General features: G+C 57.3%; 1 protein-coding gene across 2 annotated transcripts in view; it reads right to left on the bottom strand.

The window, feature by feature from the left end:
• The window catches only part of SYT7 (synaptotagmin 7), a 60,168-nt gene that overhangs the window by 24,881 nt on the left and 16,090 nt on the right, over window positions 1-19,197 (bottom strand). The window contains exons 2-4 of one of the 2 annotated variants that reach the window (XM_055581103.1): window positions 9,783-9,886; window positions 4,960-5,039; window positions 662-793 (exon numbers count right to left, since the gene is read on the bottom strand). In XM_055581103.1, coding sequence (XP_055437078.1) covers window positions 662-793; window positions 4,960-5,039; window positions 9,783-9,886 — 316 coding nt within the window. The remainder of the gene's footprint in view (window positions 1-661; window positions 794-4,959; window positions 5,040-9,782; window positions 9,887-19,197) is intronic. The other variant, XM_055581102.1, reaches the window with a different exon arrangement.

Genomic DNA, 19,197 nt, shown 5'->3' with positions numbered 1-19,197 from the left:
GAGAGGAGAGAGGGGACGGGGCGGGCTGGGGGTCGGAGAACAACGCACCACGACAACGGAGGGGGGCCCCTCCCCACCGCCTGGGGCCGGGGCGGCGGGGGTGGGGGAGGGCAGCCACCTCCAAGTCTATCCCACAGGACAACGAAGGGTTAACGACGGAGGAAGAGCGGGCTGTCCAGGCCAGGAGGCCCCAAGGCAGGGAGAGAGAGAAAGCCGTGTTAGTCAGAGTTCATCACCACCACCACCATCACCGCCACCACCTCCACGAGAGACCACCGACCACCAACCGGAGCAGCCAGGGCAGCAGCACACAGCAGGGAGGAAAAAGCGAGCCACACCGAGAGAGAGGGGATCCAAAAAAAAAACCAAAACGGGCAACCCCATCCTGACTGCACAGAGGGGGCGGGGGCCATGGGGGCCAGCTGGGGGGCTGGGTGTGGCTGCAGAGTGGGGTGGGGGGCGCTCCTGGTGGCTGGCCCTGGGGGAGGGGACGGGACAGGGTCAGGCAGGCGAGGGTGGGGGGGCAGGAGGGGTTGCTCGTCTCCATGGTCAGCCTGCCCATGGGGTGCACGGGTGGGGAGGTGGGGGGAGGGCCAGGAGGGGGAAGGAGGGCGTGCGAGGGTACTGGGTACATATGATCAAACCAGGTAAAGTCACTCACTTGAGGGACAGTCGTGGGTCGCCATAAGGGGCGTAGGGTGAAATGTTTAGAATAAACTCCTTGGGAGGGTAGGAGCTCCATTTCTGCTGCACTGTGCTCTCATTGTTATTCCAAAAGTCTCTGTCTAGATCACTGGAGGGGCAGAGAGAGAGGGGAGAAAACAGGGAGATACAAGAAGAAACAAGAACCGCCCAAGTCCCGTGTGGGCAGAGGGGCCGGGCCCCCGGGGGGCCACTGAGGGTGGGGTGGGCCGGGGGTCGGTGCCTGAGGGAGGAAGAGAGGCGGGTGGCCCACGCGCACACACACACACACACACACACACACCGTGCGTGCACACACACACACACACACACACACACATGCTCCAGGGCGGGAGAGGTCGGTGAAAGGAGGCGAGCTGCAGGCAGGCAGACTGGAGCCTTGCACCCCGGAAGCTGGTGGGAGAGAGAAAGATGGTGAGAGAGGAGGTGGCGGGGGAGGAGAGGCCGGGACTCAGCCTGCGGTGGGATGGTGATGGTATGTGGACAGGGAGGAGGACGGGGCGTGCTGGTTTCTGGCTGGAAATGACCGGAAGGTAGATCAGACCCTGCTGCCTACCCGCTAGGTGCCCCCTTTCCTGGCCTCGGTCTCCTTGCCTGTCAAACTGGAAGGTTGGCTGCAAACACTGAGCCATAAGACTCAAAATTCCCCACCCTTCCATCTACTTAAGGTAGCCACTCTGGGGACAGGCCCCGCTCCTGGCTGGTCTCTCGCCCTCCCACTGGCCCCAGGTTCCCCTGGCCTCCTCTGTTCTCTCCCTGCCTCAGGAAAGGCTGGGATACAGCCTTCACAGGAGACTGTCCCAATGTCAGCTGAACTGAAGGCACCCTCTGCTCACTGCAAAAGTGGTAGTTGGGTCATCCCAGAAAAGGGGGTGAGCAGGGTCAACAGAGGCCCTTCAGGTGGAGGTCTGAGGCCTGCATGGAGGGAGACTACCCCTCTCTGGGCGAGGGGAGTGACGGGGCAGACCCAGCCTCGGCTCTTGACGTGTACTTGGCTTATCCCTGTCCCTTTCCAAAGTGGAACTGCTGGGTCTGGAGGGGACCACGTGCCTGCCTCCCCACCCCTCCTGCCGTGTGACATATCCTACGGAAGATGTATGTGTGCTAGAAGCGCAGAGAAGGTGGGGATCTCTCTTAGGGGTGGGCAGCAGAAGCCTCGGCAGGAGGTGTGGCCTGGAAAACCCAGGAGTCAAAGACCAGGGGTTCCACCAGCTCTTTGGGTTCCTGGGAACCTCCCCAAGAGCAGAACTGGAGCACCGGGAGAGGAGGGCAACCCCCAGGCCAAAGGAACATTCAAGAAAGGAGTCATGTCTGAGCCCTCAGGAAGGCATCAACAGCAAGGGGCTTGGGGGGCGTGTCAGGGGTGGGCATGGCATGTGCTTAGGCCATGCCACTGCTCAAGGCCAAGGTGAGGGCCCTGCTAGGGGTGGGGGACACCGTCAGGAGGCACAGCCCCTGAGGACAGAGGAAACATGTTCTCAGGGGACCTGCTTCTCCCTCCAGCCAGCCCCAGCATTTGACTTCAACCTTGGTTCTCAGCCTCAGACTGGGAAACAAAGGAGAAAAAGAGGAAGCGGAACTGAGATGTCTCCCTAGGCTAGGAGGAGACAGTGCCCCGGGCCTGAGGGTGGGCAGGGCCCCCTTGGGCCTCCCTGGTGCGGACAGTCTCTGCCAGAGTGTGCCTTGGAAATGTCTCACAGGGGATTCCGTACTCAGGGTCCAAGGCCCAAGCCCTGAGCCAGCTCAGGGGACAGCAGGAGCCGGGAGTGGGAGAAGCAAGGGAGGCCACTGGAAGGCAACCCGAGTGGTGGTGGGGGGCTCCCCAGGGAGGTTCCCTCCCGAGAAGATCCTATTCCCTACTCTGCCGGAGACATGCTCTGGTCCCCTGCCCTAGCGTAACAGAGCAATGGAGCAGCTGGAAGGCTTTTGTTCCTCTGTCCCCTCCAGATCTCCAAAATCGAGGCCCGTCCCACCCAGGGTCCTGGAGAGGAAGATCCACCCAGGATCATCACTGCCAGGCTGGCCTCCTCCGCTGTGTTCCAAGGAGCCCACGGTCCCTAGGGTTGCGTGCGGTAGTACCAGAAAAGAGGCTCTTTCATTAAAGACGTTTACAAAACACTGATTCCTTTACTGCAGGGCTTCTCAGAGCCTTTAACGTACCCGTGCATATCAGTGTTTCCCAAACTTAGTTGGTCACGGACCCCTGGATCCATGGGATCACTATCAATCTTTCACAGGGGCACGAGTGCTCTGAGGAACACAGTTTGAGAAACACTATTAACAGTTTGAAAAACAGCTATTAAAGGATGCAGCTTCTCGGAATCCTTGATAACATGATCCTTTGGGAGGAGGTCCCAAGCCCATAGGGCGATTGTGCAGCAGGTAAACCCTGCTTCCTGCTGCCCCACTAGCTTTGTGTGTGTGTGTGTGTGTGTGTGTGTCTGTGTGTGTTAGTCGCTCAGTCCTGTCCAACTCTTTGTGACCCCATGTAGCCTGCAAGATTCCTCTGTCCACGGAAATCTCCAGGCAAGAATACTGGAATGGGTTGCTACTCCCTTCTCCAGGGGATCTTCCCAACCCAGGGATCGAACCCAGATCTCCCACATTGCAGGCAGATTCTTTACCGTCGGAGCCACCAGGGAAGCCCGCTGGCTTGGGCCCAGGCAAAAGCCAAAGGCTAGGGACCTAGGGGCATGCAGCCATGAAAGGTGGCTTCCTTCGCCTGGGGTTGAGGTTCTGATACCTGTGGACCCTGTCCCAGCCCACAGAGCCTGCTGCCCACTCTCCCTGCTATCGGAATCCCATCTCCTCTCACGGCCCTTTCTAGGACTGTCTGGGACACACACACCCTTATCCAGGAAGGTGATGGTCACCTGGCAGAGACAGGCCCCCTGGCCCAGACCGTGGCTACAGAGGCGACTGGAGTCGGGCCCAGAGGTTGCACAGGAGCTGGGTTGGCCCCTGCTCCCCCACGTGGTCCCTCCCCTCCTTCTGAAAGCCTGGGGCCTGAGCTCTTGCAACAGCCCCTGAGACCTACCAGCTCTCAGCTTTGAAGACTGGAGAGTGTGCAACCAAACCCAGCTTCAAAGGCTCCCGGCAGCCTCCTCCCGAGCCTCCTCCCCACCCCCAACCTCGGCCTGGCCCACCCCTCCACTTACCCACTCCCCCACAGACACACACCCACAGCTTCTGTGAAGGCCCCAAGCAGGGTCAGAGCAAGAGATGAAAAAAGAGGAGGGGGGCCCGAGGAAGGGCAGGGAAGGAGCCCTCAGGAGCAGGGCAGAGGGGGAGCGAAGGAGGGTAGGAGGGAGAGAGGAAGACGGACCAGGGGGAGGCCAGGAGGGGAGGCGTGGGCAGGAGCAGTGGGGCCTGGAGTTGGGCAGGGTGGGGCTGGGGAAGGCCCCGCTTCTAGGCAGAGCCCTTGGCTGGCAGGCTCGGCCCTGGCAGGCTAAGATGGAAGGGTGCCCAGCCGCCTCTTAGCAAAGGCCGGGGCTAGGCAGAGAGGAAGGGGACGATCCAATGGGCCAGAGGGCAGAAAGCCCTCTAGGAAGAGGCCTCTCCCCTCACCCAGTTTCTAGAGTCCCCAGTGGCGGGGTTGGGAGCTTATCCCAGTGTCTCCCAGTGACTCTCAGGAGTGGTCTGCAGGGCAAGGCAGACCTGCCCACTTGAAGAGGGATCACAGAGCCAAATGGGGAAACCAGCGGAGTCAGGGCAGCAAGACTTGCAGTGGGGACCGGGTATGACCAGGGAGACCTCCCCCATCGCTCTGCTTCCAAGAGCCGCCCAGCACTGGGTTCTGTCGGGGTGCCCAGGGTTCTTGTCTGTTCTCCTTCCAGGTGACCCTCAGAACATGGGTGGGGTCTGAGCCCCCTCCACCCCACCCCCAGAGAGGGGCTCCCCAGCTGGGGGAGGAGCTTGGAGGTGCAGGGGAGCCAGGCAGGGCTGGGGGATCACGTGTGTGATGTGTAGGTTGATGGAGCACCCAGGACCCAGGTTGAGGGAGGAGGCAGACCATGGGGGGAATGAAGGCAGCCAGAGATAGGGCTGGGGGCCCTGGAGCCTTGAGAGGGTTCTGGGAGGCACGGGCAGAGTAGGTGGGGCCCTGGAGTCACTCTGAGGCGCTGGGAGGGCGTATATGGGCGTGCGGGCGGAGAGAGCACAGCACCCAGGTGTAAAGGGGAAACTGACCACACCCGGGGGCTCCTCCCACCTGGACTGCCTGTGTGCCCCTCCCCAGACTCGAAGCCTGGCACCTACTTGATGGCCTTCTTCTCACTGCGCCCACGCCCTGAGTCTGGTGTGCCCACCGTCTCCAAGGAGTTCTTGTAGCGTTTGCCCTGTGGAGACAGCACCAGGGTCAGTCCTGGGAGACAGGGCCTGGACTCTCCCTGCCTCCCCAGAGCAAGGTCCCAGCGGGGAGGGGAGTGGATGGGAGCCCAGCCTCGGCAGCAAGGGCCAGGGCCAATGTCTGAGGGTGCCACCAGCCAGGGGTGCCGGCCCCCACCCATCCCTGCTCCCCGGTTGGCAGTTCCTAGGCTCCATGCCCCGCCCCGTTGACCTGCACTGCATCCCTGACCCCTGGGGACAAGGCCCCTCCCGCCTGCCTGTCTCCTGGGGCTCTGGCTCGGCTCCCAGAAACATATCTCCCTCTGCCATGGACAGACGGCTCTCAGGCGCCTGGCCACGTCACACGGGCCACGTCACTGCCCCCAGATGGTGGGGGTGGCATCCTGCAGGGCAAGGTTGGCAGTGGCCAGTGACGTGAGCAGCGGGGGCGGGGAGAAGGCCCGTGCCTAGTCCTGCCGGGGCCGTGTCCCTTACTGTCTGGGGGCTCCTTGAGGCACTTCTGCTCTGGGCCTGTGAGGCAGGGCAGAGCTTGAGGACCCACCACTATAGGAAGGAAGCAGGGCTGCCCTCGAACTCTGGGGCTGGGGGCAGCCAGGCTCAGCCCCTTAGAGGTCCTCAACTAGCATGCGTGGAGGGACAGGCCGGGCAGGATGATGGGCATGGGGTGAGCACGCCAGGTCCCCTGGCTGGAGCAAGGGCCACAGCTACAGCGGTGACTGGGCCTGCTGCTGGGAAGGTGAGCACCATTCACCTTCTCGGTTTGGGTTTCTAAATTTAGCTCCTGCAGAGCCTGGCACCATTAACATTCCTGGCGGCCACCGAGCATCCTCACGCGCACCCAGGGGCCACGGGCCTGGGTGGGGTAGGGGGAGTGCAGGGGCTGGGGCTGTCACCCACTGGGCACTGGCCTGCCCCTGCCCAGCAGAGTAGGGATGGGGACACACACACAATACACATGCACACATGCACGCACACACACACACTCACACACAAACAAACAGGCATACATTTCCCCAACATCCCGTCATGTGCGCCAAGACCATAGCCACAACAGTCAATTATTCCATTCTCCCTAAAGCAAAATAAAAGCCACACAGCCGTGTTCCCCGACGCTCCTGCCAGCTGCAGCCCCTTCCTGGGACCGGAGCTGCCTGTTTAGGGACAACAACAGTGGAGCTTGCTGGAAGAGGCGTGGGGGGTGGGGGGAAGGCCCTCATGCCACCCCCCAGCACCCCTGTGCCTTGGGGGCACCAGAGTCCTGTCCAAGCAGTGCCCCACACTCCCCCTGTCACCCCGCTCACGTCCCTTGCCCTCTCTAGCCTCCCTTCCTCCTTTCTGAAATGGTGTGGCATCCCTGGATGAGCCCTTGTCCCTCACCCTTCAGGGTTCTCATCACGGCTTTAATATTTCTCTTTACTTACTTCAGCTCCCACCCCTGGGAATGTAGCCCCCAATGGCAGGGACCGTATGGGCTCTGGTACTTGGTGTGGTGCCCCACCTACTTGGGCATCCCAGCCTCAGGCTGATGCTGAGCCAGAACCCAAAGAGTGGAAAAAAAAAAAAAAAAAACAAAAAACCCACCAGAACTGCTGGATCCCTTGGGTCCACAAAAGCTGCCCTCTCTCAGCTTAGCTCTGGTCCTTCCCATCATCACCCAGAAGCTCAAGCCCCAAACAATTCCTAGTTCCACCTGGGAAGGTGGGGAGCCTGGAGCACCTCTGCGGTGGCCCAGGGCCCTTCATGGGCAGGACCCTCAGTTTGGAGCCCCAGCCCTGTGGTTTTCCAGCTGTTCAGGCAGCCTGGGGCAGGGAGCATCTGCTGGCAGTCCCTACCTTACCCCTCATCCCTTCTCCTTTTTCTTCTTGGTCTTCAGGGAACTTGCTCTGGCCAGCACCCTCTTCCAAGATTGGTCCGTGACCCCTGCCCCAAGCCCAGGCACTTGGCTCACCCAGGGTGTTCTGGAAGCTTCTGCCTGTCCCTCTTCCTGCCACAGCTCAGGGAAGCTTCCCCTCCAGCTGCAACGATCCTTTTGCAGAAGAGCTGGGGCATATGGGGGATAGGAACCAAGGCAGGACTTGCTTTAGGGGTCAGGGGGAAGTAAATGGGGCAAAGAGAGGAACCCCAGCTGGGGTTCTGGAGACATTGCTGCTGACAAGTGCTCAGTCGTGGCCCATTCTTGCGACCTCATGGACTCCTGCTCGCCAGGCTCCTCTATCCATGGGATTTCCCAGGCAAGAATACTAGAGTGGATTGCCATTTCCTTCTCCAGGGGATCTTCCTGACCCAGGGATCAAACCTGGGTCTCTTGGTGTCTGCTGCATTGGCAGGTGGATTCTTTACCACTAACGCCATTTAAGAAGCCTCCCCACTGGAGAATTAGGTGGCTCTAAAGGAGCCTGATCCCCCCAGCCTGCTTAGCAGGGAGGGGGTTGGCCAGGCTGATCCGGAAAAAGCCAGCTGGAGATTAAGGAAGTTATTAATGTTTGGAAATGGGATCTGGGCTGTCAGGTATCACGTCACTGCTGCTGAGGGGACAGGCAGGCAAGAAGAGCCCAGCAACTGTTGGGGGGGGGTGCATTTGAAAGCCCCTTCCGGAGACAATCTGGACAAAAAGCTCCCTGGCTTCTGAGACCCAGGTGGAGGGGCAGCGGGGAAGGGGTGGCAGGACTGGGGGGTCTTGGCCAAAGTAATGTTCTAGCAGCAGCTCAGAGGATTAAGTCAAAGAAGGACACGTGCCGGTCTGGTCTGGACCCCGGAGGAAGCTCCTGGCTGGAGGCCGGGAGGAGGGGCTGGGCCAGGGAAGGTTCTGCAGCTCTCAGCTTCCCAAGGCACTTCCTGCAGTGACACCCCCCACCTGCTACAAAAGCTGTCATCTCTGAACTCCTGTCCCCAGGTGAGTGGTGAGGCCCTCAACAAACACAGAGATATGCACGCACACACAGACACACGCACGCATGCACACACACACACATACACACACACACACATACTGCAGCACTTACATGGGGATGTGATGAGATGATCCACATCCCACCGTGCAGGGCAGAACACACACACACACACACACAGCACTAATGTCCTCAAAACTGACACCCCCAGTACAAAACAGCCCCCACTCAAGGTCAGCAGCAGTGCCTGTTCATACAACAGTCCCCGGCCTTCACATACAGACAGACGGGCAGCCTAAGGGCCCTGCAACAAGACGCACAGGGCTGCAGTGCAGGCTCAGCCCCTCCCAGGCCTCCGAGGACACTGGCACACACAGGCACGTGGCCAAGCCCCCTCCTCCACCTCCCCTGAAATTCTGAGACAGACACAGAGACAGGAAATCCAGGAACAATGCAGGGCAGCCAGCCTGGCACCTGCACACAAGGAGTGGGCCCAAGTCACACACACATACTCGCACACTCTCACGCGTGGGGCCGGGTTGGCCTTCTCCCTGGCTCCTCCCCAGGGAACAGGCTGCCTGAAACTGCACATCCTGGGATGAAGAACACCCCCAACCCCCAGGCTTGCCTTTCCGTGGAAATTCACACCAGGCGCTCTGTGTTTGCTGGGGCTTGGTCCCATATGTCTGTGTGCACACCCAGAGCCACACACCTAGGCACACACTGGTGGACAGACAGGGGTCTCACGGGCATTCGCACGCTCGTGACTACGCGCACACATGCCCCACTTCCCGCAGAAAGGACTGCAGGCACACAGTCCTGAAGGGAGCATGGTGGCCTCTTGGGTCTGGCCCCAGGGGTATCTGCCCCTTCTCCTCATTAGGACTGAGGCATGGAGCTCCCACCTACACGGTACCCATGGCCACAGCCCTCCCCGCCCCTCGCCCCTCGCCCCTCTGTGATTGGGCAGGGAGAAAAATGTGGCACTCTGACCTCACTCCCACCATCCTCGATCTGGGGCATGAAAGAGGTCTGCTAGTGACCCTTCTTCACCGAAGCCTCAGAAACGCCCCACACCTGGGACACCTCTGGGCCCACCTCTGGGGGTGCCCCCCGCAGTCCTCAAAGACCCCGCAGCACTTCCAAACTGGGGCAGCAGAAGGGGGAATGGGGCGGCGGCCTCAAGGGCAGCCACCCTTGGGGAGCTGCGGGGGTGCAGGAGGGTGATTCAAGCTGACTCCCCATCCCTGCGCCCTCCGGTGATGAATGTCCCTCCTGACGGTCTCGTTACTTATTGATGGCCTAATCCTGCTCGTTAATTTCCCAGCCCTCGTTAAAAATGAAAAGAAGCCGTTTGTGCCTGTACAAACCCCCGAGAACCAGGATGGATGGGAGGGTGCAGGGGGAGGGGGCGGGGCGGGCGGAGCCTCCTCATTGGACAGGGGGCCTGGCTCGGCCACGCCCAGCCCTGGGTGGTGGCGGGACGCGCGGGCGGAGGGGAGGGGGCGCGCGGCGCTGGGTGGGAGGAGGGGTCTCCATTCTCAGTCTGCGCGTGTGTGCCTGCAGTCCTTTCTGCGGGAAGTGGGGCGTGTGTGCGCGTAGTCAAGAGCGTGCGAATGCCCCCACCAGTGTGTGCCTAGGTGTGTGGCTCTGGGTGTGCACACAGACGTATGGGACCAAGCCCCAGCAAACACAGAGCGCCCGGTGTGAATTTCCACGTGTGCCTGGTTCTGTGGGCAGGTGGGTCGTGGGCGCGCGCCCTTGAGAGCGTTCACGAGCCTGTCGTCGAGGAGGGCGGGGTGCAGGGCCAGGCCGCGTCCCCCCGGGAGCCCTTAGGAGCCTCACCAGTTTGCGCTGACACCAGTGGCAGAGGCCGCAGAGGACGACAGTGACGCTAAGGCTGACGGTGATGATGGCAGAGACCAGCAGGACATCGCGGGTGGGCGCCCCTGGAGAGGACATGCACAGGTCAGACCCTCACTGGTCAAGGCCAGCCATTCTCCCGCAGCCCGGAGCCCCGCGCCAGAACAACCGCCCAACCCACACTGGGAGCTGTGCGCCCCACGTTCTACACTCAGCTCTGCCTTGCGGGCTCACCTTGGGTCGTCTCTTCCTCCCTCTGCACCTCCCTTTCCTTATCTGTAAAATGGGAGCCTCTGGTAGGTCTCTCCCAGTCCCTCACTGCATGGACCCTGCATGGGGTACTCCCCATCCCCCAAACTTCATGCCCCCCAAGGGAGAGGTCAAGTGTGCCCCTGGCCTACCCAGACCTCACTGGGCTTTCTGTGCTGTGCTGTGCTTAGTTGCTCAGTCGTGTCCGACTCCTTGTGACTCCATAGACTGTAGCCCTCCAGGCTTCTCTGTCCATAGGATTCTCCAGGCAAGAATACTGGAGTGGGTTGCCATGCCCTCCTCCAGGGGATCTTCCCAACCCAGGGGTGGAACCCAGGTCTCTTGCATTGCAGGTGGATTCTTTACGGTCTGAGCCACCAGGGAAGCCCCCAGTGGGCTTTCAAGTACCTCTTAAAGAGCTTCTGTCAAGAATGCTTCCACCCCCCCAACCCATACACATACTCTGAGCCACAACTCCAGCCTCATTTGCCAAAAGGGTTAGTTCCCACAGCCCCTCTGAGGCCATGTGCCCTATGGGCCCTCACAGACCCTCCTCAAGTGCTGGCCACATGTGTAATCAAAGAGGGAATCTGGAACCCCCTGAGCAGTCCTCATCCCCTTTAGCTCAGCTTTTCTTGGTCTGGAAGTCCACCCAACTGACCTCTGCATGCCCTGTCCTCCCCTGCCCTAGTCCCTGAGCTTGCCTCCCGTCCTTCCCCACACTCTCCTCCCCTCCAACTCAGCCTCACCTTGGTTGCTCACAGTGTCCCTGCGTGCTCCTCGCAGGGGTGGGTGGGGAAGGGTGTGCCCCGCAGCTTCTGTCATAACAGCCCAGGGGCCCTAAGCTTCCAGGGTGGGAACCTTGATGGACTTGCCCTGGGAGCCAAAGCCCAGGTTTCTGTGCAAATCCCACTGCTTGCTAGCTATGCGGCTTTAATCACCTAACCGCTGGGTTTTCTCCCCCTGTAAATGTGGATTAACCCTCCTCCCTCCCTCCTCACAGGTGGTTGTGAACACGAACTCAAACCTAAATGTAAGGAAGGAGAAACTTGACCAGAGATTATTGTGTGGGGGAGTGAGTCGACAGAGACCGGCACAGATCACACGTGCTCTGTAAATATGTGTGCGCTCGGATGGATCTTCAAGTCAAGGAGACGCTGTTTATTTACAGAGGAGCCTGCGTGGGCTTTTTGGTTTCAGCAATGGTGGTAATTAAGAGTCGACGATATCTGTCTGCTCCCGGTTCCTGCGGTTTTAGCTTCTGGGCGCCCAGTCCCTGTCGCTTTGCTGTGGGGCCTCATGGAGGAGAGCCCAGAGGCCAGCCCCAGCGCTCAGGGCCCTCGGGCTGCCTCCCACCATGACTCCAGCGCTCTGGGCAGCTGGTCCCGTTGTCTGGTCTCCTCAGAATCCCGCTTGGGCTCTACCCCTCCCACCCCAACGTCTGGAGTCTGCAAGCTGTGGGGAAAGGCCAGTCTTGCGGGGCCTTTCCCTGTCCACCTGCCAGGCCATCTACGCTTCCTCCTGTCCTGAGTCCCAGCCTCAGCGCCTAGAAAGCCACTGCACCCAGCTCACTGTCAACCTCAGAGTCCATAGCACCCAGGGGCTCTGGCCTGGACAGCCTGCAGACACCGGGGAAGTGGTCCTGCCCTTCCTTCCCTCCAGCAGAGGAGCACAGCTCTGCTGAGGCTGGAGCGGCCACTTGTATCATGGTTCTCAGGCCAGATGGGAGGCTTCCATCTTGAACCTTCAGGCTCCAGGGGGTGCGGAGGGACAATAATACCATAGGCCCCCAGACTCAGACCTGTGGTCAAGAGATGTGCGGACACAGCTTCTGGGAATGGGGCCAGTGCTCTTTCCAGCTCTCTCCATGGGAGTTGGCCCCTGCCCCCATGGAGAGAGCCTGGGGGTGGGGTGCTGTGTGGGCTGGGAGAGCAGACATTCCTTTGCTGAACTCACTTTTAAATAAATTCCCTTCTTTGGCTGAGCTTTCTTCAACCACTGTCTATTAAGAGCTGACCCTGAGGCCCAGGGGACAGGTCAGAATTCAGCTAATTGTTAGGACAGCTCGTGTCCTAGAACCAGGGAGTGGCAGATAGACACCCAGGCTGAAGCTCAAGACTCCAGGAGACCCAAGAACAGACTCAGGTGTGAGTACAGGCTTTGCCTCTTAATAGCTGTGTGGCCTTGAACAAGTGTCTTAACCGCTCAGTGTCTGCATTTTCTCCACAAAGTGAAGATAGGGGATATCCCTGGTGGTCTAGTGGTTAAGACTCTGAGCTTCCACCACAGGGGCACAGATTTGATCCCTGGTCGGGGAACTAAGATCCTGCATGCCGAGCAACGTGGTCAAAAGAATAAAATAAAATAATTAATCCCCCCCCCCACCACATTAAAAAAAATAAAGTGAAGATAATAATGGCACCCACTCATGGAGTTGTTGTGGAAAATCCCATGGATGGAGGAGCCTGGTGGGCTGCCGTCTATGGGGTTGCACAGAGTCAGACACGACTGAAGCGACTTAGCAGCAGCAGTAGCAGCAGATACAGATTGGGGCTCCCCTGGTGGCTCAGCAGTAAATAATCCACCTGCAATGCAGGAGCCGCAGGTTGATCCCTGGGTCAGGAACATCCCCTGGAGAAGGGCATGGCAACCCACTCCAGTATTCTTGCCTGGAGAATCTGATGGACAGAGGTGGGGTATAGTCCATGGAGTTGCAAAGAGTTGAACACGGCTGAAGTGACTGAGCAGATATGAATTATTATTAGGGTTGGCAGTGTCAGTTCTCTCTCAGGTGTCCAGAAAGCTCCAGGAGCACAGAGAAGTGATTGCTGGACCAGGGAGCTATCTGGGAAGGCTTCCCCGAGGAGGTGGTATTTAGTGTGATCTGGGAGAGGGAAAGGATGTGAAGGTAGCACAGTCTGGGCAGAGGGGACAGCAAGAGCGAAGGCATGAGAAGGAAGAACGGTCAGGCGTGTTGTTGGAAGATCTGGACTAGGAGATGGGGAGGGAAGTGGTGGAGGCTGGGTTGGGAATGAGAATAGGGCCTGATGGAGAGGGGCTTTGTCTTTCTCGCTGAGGGGCTCCTTGTGTTTGTGGGCTGTGGGAGCCATGGAAGGTTTTTGAGCAGGGGAGGGCAGGATCAGAGGGGGAGTCAGCAAGCTCGTGAGCTGGGAGCTGTGGTTGGCAATTACACCCCACGTGATTCCTCTGCTCTGGTGCCCTCTCCGCACTCACCCTGCCCCACATCTCTTGGCCACGGGGCAATTCTCCACGGGGTCACCTCCCTGGAGCTCCCTTTTCTCGTTGTCAAACAAGGTCCTTATCAAAACTGCTCCTTGACCTGTGCTGTAAGTTGAAGAGCCCCTGAGGACAGAGCCTGTCAATCCCAGAAGCCAGTGGCCCCTCTGAACGGACCCCAGAGATCCAGAAAACACCTGTCTTAAGCAATCAGCGTTCTGCAGGCAAGCAGAGTGAGCACCAAACTTGGAGTCTGGGAGAAGGAGGCTGAGGCCCTATTCTGGCCACTAACCAGATGTGTGGCACTGGTTGCAAGGCACTCAGCCTTAGATGCCAGTGCCCTCCTGTGTGGGAGAGCTGACCTGTCCTTGCTCTGACGAGGAACAGATATTCAAGGTGTTCTACATGCAGTGACAACTTAGTCTGCACGACAGCTGAGGGGAGCATTAAGATTGTCCCCATCTTACAGACGTGGAAACTGAGGCACAAAGGGGGTCAAGTACCTTGTCCAAGGTCATTCACCTAGTAGGTAATGGAGTGAAGGCTGAAACCCAGACCGTCTGACTTCGAGCCTACACTCTTCGCCCAGACATCACACCCACTACAGAGGAGGGTGATCAGTGGTTTTCCAAGTGTGTTCTTTGGAACACCTAGGGTTCCCAGGAATTTCTCAAGGGCCACAGACAGAGATGGATGCTGAGTAGATAGGGCTGTGTCCCCTCAAGCTGTTTGCAACCAAAAGAACCTGATTTCCCTGTTTCATGTCCATGGAACGTCCCATGTGAAGAAAGGGAAATATTACTAAGGAAAGTTGAACCCTCCCAGATCAGTGACCCCAGGACACCCTGCAGCATGTGCAGATGATATCACCTTCCACACAGCTGACCTCTCTCCCAAAGATTCCCTGCCCACCCCACCCCCCACCAAGCAATCCTTGAACAGTCCTTGAATCTAGGATAAAGCAAAATGCTTGCCAGTGCGAAACTGCATTGATACCACAAACAAGTGGCACAACGCCCTCGGCCAGCATGCGATATTGCCACCAAGGGGGTCAGGCATACTTTTGCCTGCCAGCCAGAATGAAACCATTCCCAGAGTGTGGGATCACTGTGTCTCTGGCTGCAAGGGACCTTGGAAGTCAGGTTCCATCAATGAACAAACCCCCTGGCAGCCCTGCCAGGGATAGGAAGCTGCTTCTGTGGGAGGCAGACCCTCCACGAATAGGCACTGGTAGCTAGGGCTGCTGTGCCTGTCTCCCTCGATCTTCCCCCCGCAGTCCTAAGCCTGCCCTGCAGAGCTGCTGGGAACAAGCCGGCTCCCTCTGCCACATGACAGGCCTCCAAATCCCCACCGACAGCTCTCATGTCCCCTTCCGGTCTTCTCCAGGCAAAGCCGCCCTGGCCCTTCCTCCGATGACATACATGGTTTCAAGTCCCCTTAGCGTCAGCATATTAGCATTGGGGGAAACAAAATAATGCAGCCCTAGTCAGCCTTTGACAGGGCTGAGTTCCACGACCTACCCTTGGGCAGAGGAGACATCTGGGTCCCAGGGGTGAGACACAGACAAGGGCAGACAGATGTCTTCAGGAGACCTAGGAGGCAGGGTGAGCCAGGAAGAAGGAGAGCCAGGCCCTCAGGGTCCAGCCCCAGGGGTGTCAGGATGCGAGACGTGAACTCGGGCACATCCCTGCCCCTCTGCCCGGGACTGTGGCCACCATGTCAACGTGTCAGAGCCCAGGATTGATGACCATATGGTGGAGTGCTGTGGGCTTCGCCAGGTGCTGTGGGCAGAGACCATGGTCCTGACCATGTCATCCCACAGGGAGCTCTCAGGGTAAATAAGACCTGTGTGCTCGAGAAAGTGGTCCCCTCTGAAGGTGGACAAGATGTCCACACACAGTCTTCCCTTCTAGAACATCAGCCCCACAAGAAGGGGGCTGGGCCTCGTGTTCACCACTCTCTTCACAGCACCAAGGACAGCTGGGCATATAGTAGGTGCTTGGTAAGTGCTTGTTGAAAGAATGCATGAGGAGGAATTTCAAGCCTCTAGGGATAAATATAATAATAGAGGCTACCATTTATTAAGTGCCTACTGTGTACAGATTATAAAGGAAGGGGATGTTGCTGTTTTGCTTTTTCCTATAACCTCTGTGGCAGGCCAGTGCATGCAAGGTACTCAGTAAATATTTGTTGAATGCCCAGTGTTTGCATATGTTACCTCCCTTGTCACCCAAGCAAGATGGGAGAGAAGAGATGGGAGGGTTTGAGAGCCTCTCTCTTTTACACACACACACACACACACCCCAGGATCAATTCTGGTCTCCTCCCATACCCATCTTTGCCTGACAAGTCCTGATTTTTCTAGACCCACATGAGAAGCACCTCCTCCAGGAAGCCTTCCATAATCTGCCCAGTGGGAATTTCTCCTGCCTCTGAGCTCCCGTCATTCTGTGCGTGTACCCGTCTTTTAGCGTGCATTGATTAAGGGCCAGGGCTCTGGGACCAGATTGTTAGGCTCAAATTCTGATTATCTGTGTGCCTTGGTTTCCCCATCTACAAACAGGGGCTAGAATAGTACAGGCCTCATAGGATAGTGAGGTTTAAAGGAATTAACACATACAATGCATTTAGCACAGTGCCTGACACAGAATAAGTAGGCAATAAATGCTAGCTATTATCATAATATCACCACATCGAGCCCTGCATTAGAGACATCTGGGACATGAAGTTGGCCCTCAGTGAGTGGTGATTGAAATACTAAAAACACATTTAGTTTTCCCCACAGGATAGCAGAGGTCAGGGGTCATGTCTCACTCAATCCTGTGTACTCCTGACCCCCTCCCTAGGACCTGGCCCAGGGCTGAACAAGAGCAAACCTCAGTGAACACCTATGACAAGGAATGGGGAGAGCTGAGCCATGCGGGGGCGGTGGTGTGGCGGGGGTTGGGGCAACAGCTGGAAGCCAGGCAAAGCTTCAGATACGAACTGCAGAGCTGACCCCATCCCTTGCCAGGACTTTGCCCCAACTCCCAACTCCTCCTCATGTCCTCAGCAAGCCATGATTTATAGATGAAGAGAATCAAACAGGCGCGGCTGCTGGGATGCCCTGGGGAGCTTCTGGAGATGCACTGGACTTCTGAAGGCAAGCTCACAGCTGCCCAGGGGGAACACGAGGGGAGCCAGAGGGGGAGCAGGCACACACACACGGGCCAGAGACACCCATGGCTCACGTGCACACACAAAAGTCATGGAGACTCACCCTTGGCGCAGACATCTATGCCCGCCTCCCCCATGCACAGACGCACACACACACACATGCATACACACACACACATATACACAAGCCATGGGGACTTACCCCATGGAGGGACACCCATGCTCTCACACACAAAAGTGAATACACAGCCACGGTCACAGTCATGAACAGATACCTAGCCCACTCTGCTGTCCCTGAGGTCTAAGTGTTCATGCACCTTCTCTGGCCTGGAGTCCTCTCCCCATGGACCCCGTTTGTCTTTTGGGGCAGAGCAGTGGGACAGGAAGTAAACTTGGAGGCAACTGACCTGGGTTCAGGTCCCACCTCTGCACCTGGCCAGTGACCCAGGGCAAGTCTCCTTCTGGGCCTCAGTGTTTTACCTCCAAATGATGAGAAGAACCCCAACTTCTCTTGCTGGGGTGTCATCAGGATCAAAGAATAGCAAACATTCATTGAACATGTGCCTTTTGTGGCAGACACTGTGCCAGGAAGCTTATATGCACCATCTCGTGTGATCTCCTCAACCTTATATTATCTCCTTTTTGCAGAGGAAGAAACAGGTATGGAGAATTAAGGCAACTTGAACTTGGCCTTGATCCTGCTATGGCTGCCCTCCTCTGAGCTGAAGCATGTGAGAGCATTTTGTAACATGCCACACTGCACGGCCCAGCCACAACCCACATGTCTCCTCTTTCACACTTGAGGCTTCACATGGGCTGTTCCTTCTGCCTCGAAGGCCCTTCCCTCCATTCTTTACCACCTATTCTCTTCCTTTTATTCTCAAGATCTCTAGACAAAGATGGTCTTCATTTCCTCCCACATTCCTTTCTACCTCCCCTGTAACTATGGCAATCCATCCCTGTGGATTAATAATTAGCATTTTCCATGTCTTTCCCCCACTGGGAACACTTGGAGATTTGAGACCCCCGGATCACTCATCTCTGTAGCCCAAGGTCTGGTGCACAGGAAAGGCTGGATAAATAAGTGCTAAACAAATGCATGAAATTATTCAAAGCCCCACATGAGCTTACCTCCTCCAGGAAGCCCTCCCTGATGACAAGTGCTCACAGCAGTCTCTTCCTTCTCCAAACTTGTATTAACTGTCTTCTGTCCAACCTCCTTTTCTTGGGAGTAGGTCTGTCCCTGAAGCAGGGCCTATGGGGTTCTCCTCATTGCTTGGGTTTCCCACAGCCCATGGCCCAGGACACAATACAGAGAAACTAGTGGACATGCTGGGAATCTGGGCACACAGACTCTTTCCCCAAGAATTCACTTGCTCTGACAGTCTGATGGTGACATTCACACTCCCCACATCCAGCCCTTCCAAAGTTGTCCCATTACCCTCACATCCTCCTAACCTAGACTGCTTCCCTCTTTGGGGGATCCTCAGATCACAAGGCCTTGCTTTCCTCACCAAGTGCCTTTAATCATAGTAACTAGTGTATGCTCAACACTGAATCATGTTCAGGTCCTCAGCAGCCCTCTGAAGGTAAACCCTCTTATCCTCATTTCACAAAGGAGGAAACTGAGGCTCAGAATGGGTAAATACTTGCCTGAGAACACACAGCAGAGGAGAGACAAAGCTAGGAGTGGACCTGGAGTCTGGAAGGCCTCAACTCTGTGCCCCATGGGAGTTAAGCCTTAAAATAAGTTGCTTCAAGGAGAGACAGAAGGGAAGAAAGAAACGAGTGAACACAAAATATAAAGAGCAGCCAGGAGGATTTCCCTGGCAGCCCAGTGGTTAAGACTTCACCTTCCAATGCAGGGGTTCGAGTTTTATCCCTGGTCAGGAGCTCAGATCCCACGTGTCTTGTGGCAAAAAAACCAAAACTTTTTTTAAAAGTAGCAACACTGTAGCAAATTCAATAAAGAATTTAAAACTGCTCCACATCAAAAGGGAAAGGGCTTCCACTTTCCACAAACTTCTCCAAGCACTTCTTGGAGAAAAGTGGGTAAGAGACCCCCTCCTACCCACACATCTTTGCTCCTTCCTTCCTCAACTGGTCCAGCCCTTGGCCTCAGTAAAGCATCCTCATCAGATAGATGCTGCTGCTGCTAAGTCGCTTCAGTCGTGTCCGACTCTGTGCGACCCCATAGACGGCAGCCCACTAGGCTCCCCTGTCCCTGGGATTCTCCAGACAATAACACTGGAGTGGGTTGCCATTGCCTTCTCCTTCTCCATCAGATAGATGCTAAGATGTTCTAAAGTCTCAGAATAGGTTGGGGATTGGGTGTCTGGGGCCAGACAGGGTAGGAGCAGGAAGAAGGGGTGGGTGGGGTACCTGAGGACTCACCCAGGGCCCTGTCTCAGGTGCTGACTAGGGTGCAACCACTCTTCCAGAGATGAGGCAGAGATGTTGGGGGTGGTTGGGACTACATCTGCCATCACTTTCCCATCCCGATCCTGCCTCCTCCCACTTGATTCTGCACCGCAATGTATCATGCCCCAGCACCTCCCCCCACCATCCTTTGGTGGCTGCAGGATGACGTTCGAGGTGGAAAACAGTGAAAGCTGGAGTCACAGGTTTCCACAGGAAGCACCCCTCCACGTGCATGCAGAGCAGATGGAAATGGGGGAGGGTGGCAGGGCAAAGGCAGAGCCTACCAGCCCCAGGACTATTTGGGCATAGGAAGGGGAACAATTTTGGCACCTAC

The sequence above is a fragment of the Bubalus kerabau genome, chromosome 5 (genome assembly GCF_029407905.1).
Source record: "Bubalus kerabau isolate K-KA32 ecotype Philippines breed swamp buffalo chromosome 5, PCC_UOA_SB_1v2, whole genome shotgun sequence".
Classification (NCBI taxonomy): Eukaryota; Metazoa; Chordata; class Mammalia; order Artiodactyla; family Bovidae; genus Bubalus; species Bubalus kerabau.
This window is presented reverse-complemented; position numbering and strand designations above follow the sequence as displayed.